At 67.2% G+C, this 6,347-nt stretch overlaps 1 protein-coding gene across 1 annotated transcript; it reads right to left on the bottom strand.

The window, feature by feature from the left end:
• Positions 1-332: 332 nt before the first annotated feature.
• LOC121095164 (scavenger receptor cysteine-rich type 1 protein M130-like) lies at positions 333-4,838 on the bottom strand. The gene is made up of 13 exons (XM_040609610.1): positions 4,790-4,838; positions 4,389-4,709; positions 3,980-4,297; positions 3,599-3,901; positions 3,189-3,503; positions 2,746-3,054; positions 2,360-2,668; positions 1,888-2,271; positions 1,662-1,805; positions 1,433-1,528; positions 1,151-1,234; positions 712-852; positions 333-522 (listed from the first exon to the last, which is right to left on the bottom strand). Exons 1-13 carry the CDS (start codon positions 4,836-4,838, stop codon positions 407-409), a joined length of 2,889 nt encoding a protein of 962 aa, XP_040465544.1. The 3' UTR covers positions 333-406.
• Positions 4,839-6,347: the final 1,509 nt, after the last annotated feature.

The following is a 6,347-nucleotide window of genomic DNA, read 5'->3' as shown; positions in this document are numbered from 1 at the left end:
CCCAGGAATTCCCCTACGCTCTCCCCCATCCTTCCCCTGTCCCCACCATGCCCAGGGGTGTGTCTGTGGGTCCAGCTCTTGTCCCGCATCCCCCAGGGATGGCTGATGGACCTCAGAGCGAGGTGCCAGTCTTGGAAATGAGTCTCCAGCCATTTTGAGTTTCAATAGAAAATTTTGGGGGTTTTAATAGAAAAAAAAAGATAAATTCCCAGTGAAATAATAATAATAAAAAATAATCCCTGCAGCACTGCTCGTGGGAGAGACACAGGAGCTGTTCTGCTGCTGCACTGCGGTTCTGGGCAGGGAGAGGTGACTTCTGTGGCCAGGGCCACCCTTTCTTGGGGACAGAACCCCCCCACCCTGCAGACATTTTCCCAGGGGACCCCGCGGTGCAGCCCGGGTGTCCTCACAGTGATGTCGCCAGGGTGCTGACATCAGCATCGTCATAGTCTGTGTCCCTCGGGGGCTGTGCCAGGGGGTCTGTGGTGGCTTCTGGGGGACTTGGAGGGGGACTGCTTCCACCTTGGGGGACAGCAAAGGCTGGTGCCTTGGGGAGGGGCTGCTTTATGTCCCTCATGCCAGACCCCAAGTGGGGTCTTGCTGCAGCCTCCATGGATTTGCTGCCTGCTCCCTGCCTGCCACCACAGCCAACACCCCCCCCCCCCCCAGCAGTGGCTCTCCAGGGGACAGGGCAGGTGTGGCCCCTCTTACCTGTGGGTGAGACACAGCCCCAGCTCGGCCGTGCCACCCCCTTGGAGACATCCCCAGTGCTGGGAGCAGGAGACTCTTCTGGCACGGCCGTGGCATCATCATAGCCGTCCGGGGCGCCATGCTCAAGCAGGGCAGGGGAGTCTGGGACAGGCACCGGGGTGCATGGGAGTGAACTGGAGGCCATGGCAGGGGTCTGGCTGTGCCACCCCCCCTCCAGCCACACCACCGGGGATGTGCCTGTGGCACTGGGGCCGCACGCTCTCAGGCAGAGCTGCAGGAGGGATTCATCGGCAGGCGAAGGTGATGCTTTGCTAATGAGAGCTGCAGTCAAGCTGGGCTTGCCTAGGCAAGGGCGGCCGTGTCCCTGCAGCTTCCCAAAACCTGGCTGTGTCCCCCCTCCCCAGGGCTCCCCACTGGTTTCTTGCCCCCGTGCCCTTACCTGAGGCTGCCTTGGGGTCACTCTCCTCCACGTCATCCCCAGTGTAATACGGCAACTTTGTCTCCGACCCCTCCGACAGAGACCCTGGAGGGGGGACATGGGGTGTTGGGGGTGGCCAGAGCCGGCACTGCCCGATGCCACAGAGTGGGGCCACGGTGGGACCAGGGACACCCCCCACAACACAGTGCCGCACCACCAGGACACGGTGCTGCGGTGAGGCTGGGGGGCAGAGCCTCCCCCCCGCTTCAGGGAAGGGTGCCGGGCATGGGGGGTGGCACTGACCGAAGCGACTGGGCATCTCCTGGTACGCCGGCGTCAAGGCGTATTCCAGCTCCTCATAGACAGCATCACCCATGGCACCTGCAGCTCTACCAGGGCCTGAAAGAATAAGCAGTGCTCACCTGGGGCCATGGGCAGCGTGGGTGGCACTGGGGCCACCCACTGCCCACAGCAGGGGGAGCCCGGGACCCCCAAACCAGCTTTTCCCTGGCATCCACCAGCCAGGACCCACCTTGGCACCAAGCCCGGGCACGGCACGTCTGCACGGCCAGGACACCCAGGGTCAGGCACAGCAGTGTCCCCAGCACTATGCACAGGATCGTTGGCACTGGCACAGTCCTTGCCACTGCTGTCGGGGTGATGCTGCTGGGGTCATCTGTGGGGACATGGCCAGGCAGTGTGAGCAGGCGGACCCCGGCCATCCTGGCACAGGGGGCTGCTGGCATGGGCAGAGCTACCTGTGCAATCGGCACCATCTGGGCAGTGGCTCCCTGGAGACAGGGTGGGCGTCCCGCTCCTGCCATCAATGTCCTTATCACAAGCAATGATGGTGTCCCCGCCGGGGCTGCAGGCTTGTAGGTGCCAGGGTGCCAAGGGGCACTGCCAGAGCGAGCGGGACCCCTCCTTGCAGCTCACCCAGGCCAGCCAGGCAGGGGCCGAGGCCCGGGCAGAGGCAGCCATCAGCTTCCCCCCGTCGCCACAGCCCAGCTGCCGGCAAGCTGCGGTGGCCGTGGCGGGGCTGGTGCCGTTGGCACACACGCGGCCCCAAGTGCCATTGTACAGCACCTCCAGGTGCCCACTGCAGCGGCTGCTGCTGCCCACCAGCCGGAGGGAGAGCTGCTCTGCAAGGGGGTGCGGGGGGTCACGGACAGCCAGGCTGGGACCCCCACGGGGGGGATGGTCCCCAACCTGGGGAGACACAGCACTGACCTGAGCAGATGGCACCCGCCCCACCACCGCGCTGGCAGCCGTGCCATGCCGAGGCCGGGCAGTCCCAGAGAGACGCCTCCATCCCGGTGCAGCCACCGGCACCCAGCCACAGCGGCCCCGTGCTGGCACCGAAGCGAGCCGAGCTGGGTGCCGCCAGTGCCACCCCACAGCCCAGCTGGCGGCAGGCGACAGTGGCATCCAGGAGGTCCCAGGTGTCCTGGCAGACGGTGGCCCAGGTGCCATTGACGTAGACCTCCACCCGCCCGGCACAGCGCCCAGGGCCGCCCGCCAGCCTCACCCGCTGGCTGCCTGCGAGGCACGGAGGGGACCGGGCTGGGGCAGCCGCTCAGGGTGCTGGCACCCCCGGCCCTTCCCGGCACACTCACCCGAGCAGACAATGGCCACCTCCTCGGGGCCGCTGGTTGGTGTGGCGGCCGTCCCCGAGACGTTGCACTGGGCCACGTTCTCCTCGGTGCCGGCACACCACAGCCCCTGCAGCTCCGCTGTGTCTGAGCCCGCCATGGCGTAGACCTTCTCCGGCACACCGCAGCCCAGCTGCCGGCACACCACGCTGGCACCCCAGTCATCCCACAGCCCCGCCAGCACACGGGCCCAGGCCCCGGGTCTTGTGGCAACCTCCAGCCGCCCCTCGCACCGGCTCTCCCCCTCCACCAGCCGCAGGGGCTCGGCAATGCCTGCAAAATCACCGGCGGGGCCATGGGGCCGTGGCCCTCCCTTTGCCCTAAAATGACCTTGCGTCTTCCACTCCCGATTTTTGGGGTGTCCCAAAAGCCCCTTCAGGCTTTTTCCTAGTGGGTGCCATACAGACCTGAGCAGTTGATGGCAGCGGCGTGGCCGGGGGGGCAGGCGGGCTCCCCCAGCACCGCTGTGGGGCACTTGCCCGGGTGCCGCTCGCTCCCGCTGCAGACCAAGGCGTGCCGCTGCAGTGGCCCGTCCCCGCTGCCGAAGGAGCCTCCCGGGAGCACGGTGGCAGCAGGGCCACAGCCAAGGTGGTGGCACAACACGTGGGTATCAGGCAGGTCCCAGCCAGTGGCGCAGAGGGACCCCCACGTCCCCCCCAATTCCACCTCTACCCGCCCGGTGCAGCTCGAGCTGTTGCCAACCAGCCGAAAACCTGTGTAAGCTGTGGCAGAAAGGGCATTGAGGGCAGGGGGGGACGGTGCAGGGACCCCCTGGCAGCACCCCCCAGCAGCACCCCCCAGCATCCCCAGCGCTTACGGGAGCAGACGATGCTGGCGTGGCTGGCGCAGCCCTGGCCACGGGGCGGCTGGCGGCTGCAGCGGGACAGGAGGGGCTCGGTGCCAGTGCACTTGAACCCCTGGTCCCACCGCAGCCCCGCTTCTGACTCGAACCAGCCGGTACCGTGGACGGCCAGTGCCGCGCCGCAGCCCAGCTCCTGGCACAGCACCTGGGCAGCCTTCATGTCCACGTGGTCCTCGCAGACGCTGGCCCAGGCTCGGTGCTGCCAGACCTCCAGCCGCCCGTCACAGGCACCGTCACCACCGATCAGCCGGGCAAACCCTACCAGGACAGCTGTGGGGGTCAGCGGAGGGGGATGCACCAGGCTCGGCATGTCCCCCACCGCCACCCAGCTCCTACCTTGGCAGACGACAGCAGCGTCAAAGTTGTGAACGCCGGTGTAGGGTCCCCAGCCGCGGATCTCGCAGTCCCAGAGGGTGGCCTCGTCCCCGCGGCAGCTGACAATAGCCAGGTTGATGGGGCCATACCCCCTGCCGAAGCGGCTGCTGGCGTCATAGGAGTTGATGGCCGAGCCACAACCCAGCTGCCGGCACACCACCTCGGCGTCCTCCATGGTCCAGCTCTCATCTGCCACCGTGCCCCAGCGTCCCTGCAGCTTCACCTCCACCCTCCCGGCGCAGGGATCCTCACCACCCACCAGCCTCAGCTCCACCGCATCTGTACCAGGGCACCGGCACGGTCTCAGCCCTGCCCAGGGATGCCCTGGCACACGGCGGGTGTCCCAGCATGGCCAGTCTCCCCACCTCACCTCTGCAGGTCACCCCCACGTCCCGCTCGTGGCCGCAGAAGTGCTCTCCCCAGCCAAAGTGGGGACAGTCCTGCAGCGTCTTCTCGTCACCCCGGCAGAAGAAGGGCTGCAGCCAGATTCGGCCGGTGCCTTGCCCAAACGGGGCATAGACGGATGCATGGGCCACCGCGCCGCAGCCCAGCTGCTGGCACACCACGGCGGCCCAACGGGCATCCCAGTCGAAGTCGTAATTGCAGACTGAGCCCCACTCGTCCCTGTGCTTCACCTCCACCCGGCCAGCGCAGCGCCCACCTCCGTCCACCAGCCGCAGGTCCTCGGTGCCTGCAGCAAGGAGGGTGCTGAGCCCAGAGCCGGAGGGGGGTCCCTGCCCCATGGCTGCTGCCTCCAGCCCTGCTGCTCACCCCCCCAGAGCTTCACACACAGCAGAAGCCCCAGCACCCTGACAGGCATCATCCTGCTGTCCCGGACCCCCCCAGGGTGGGGTGGGGTATATATGGGCAGCACCGCAGCAGGGAGCCAATGGAGGCGGCAGCACCTTTTGAGCCGTTATCAAGTGGGTTATCTCCCAGCTGCCGGGGCCCGGCCTCCAATAACCTGCTCCGTGCCCAAATATGAGGCTCAGCTCCGCTTCTGGCGTCACACATCTCGCCATGGTGGGTCGGTACCCGGATGTCCTCGGGGGGAGGCCAGGCCTCCCCAAGGCACCTGCCGCCAGCACAGGGCACATGGACCCTTCCCACTCGTGTCCGCCCATGGAGCTCACCCTGCTGCCAGAGCCCGGTGAAGCCCAGTCCTTGTGGCAACAGGATTCACCCCCAAATCTACCAAAGCCTCCACGAGGCTGCCCTCTGCACCAGCACGGAGCAAAGCCCCAAGACCCCAGCACCCATTCTTGGGGTGCTCCCCTCCCTGGGATGCTTGGAGACCCCCAAGGCGGGGGACACCGAGGTGAAAGCAGCCCCGAGGCTCCCTCCTGTTTGCAGGTGGCACGTCCCTAGCTCCTTGAGGATGCCGGCGGCACATGGCGGCACTGCTTGCAGGTGTGCCTGGCGTCCAGCAACAGCGCGGGCAGGAAGGAGGCGGTTTCCCCCCAGGCAGGGACCCCGACGTTGGCATCGACCACACGTGGCTCCCCAGCCACCTGCAGCGCTGCCGGGAACACCGTGCTTCCGCGGGCCCACACCTGCCTGCGGTTAATGCTGCTGAGGGGAGCAGGGAGCTGAGCTGGTGCCAGGGGCAACCCGCCTGGCTAAGCCGGGACCGAGCACCAGCAAAATCCAATGTGGGGGGAGGTGGGAGGTGGGAAGGAGCATGAGCTCCCGCGAGGCCTCAGCTGTGTGTGAGGATGGGGATGGGGCCGAGCTACCCATGGCCACGGGATCTGGCAGGCTCTGTCAGCGCTGAGCAATGCTGGTGGCCACGGCAGGGCCGGGGCGCTGGGACGCGGTGCAGGGTGAGGAGGAGGCGATGCAGCAGGCGGTGAGGGGCTGCAGATGTGCCCGCCCAGGCAAAACCGCCACAAGCACAGTGACAGCCCCAAACCCTGCTGGCAGCGGCAGGGCCCAGCCACCTGCGGAAGCACAGGCGGGCGAGGGGCCACACGCAGCAGCAGCCGTTGGTGGTGGTGTGACCACACGGGGGGCACAGCTGCAGGCAGCGTGGGCAGCACCGCCACATGCTGTTGGCCGCCGCGCGGGGCTGGGGGCCTGCCACCTGCAAATGGCCCTGTGTCACCTCGAGGCCGGGGGTGTGTGTGTGTGTGTGTCTCTGAGCCCAGTGCTGGTGTCACATGGAACGTCCCCGCTGGTGGTGCAGTGGGGACCGGCTGTAGCTGCCTGTCCCTCCTGCCCACACATGGCAACCAGGGAGCAGTTGGGGATGGGGACCTGCCAGGGATGAGGATCCCACAGGGGATGGGGACCTGCTGGGGATAGGGACTCCACCAAGGACGGGGACTCT

Source organism: Falco naumanni, chromosome 10 (assembly GCF_017639655.2).
Source record: "Falco naumanni isolate bFalNau1 chromosome 10, bFalNau1.pat, whole genome shotgun sequence".
NCBI classification, from domain to species: Eukaryota; Metazoa; Chordata; class Aves; order Falconiformes; family Falconidae; genus Falco; species Falco naumanni.
The sequence above is the reverse complement of the archived record's forward strand: the minus strand, read 5'-3'. Positions and strand labels throughout refer to the sequence as shown.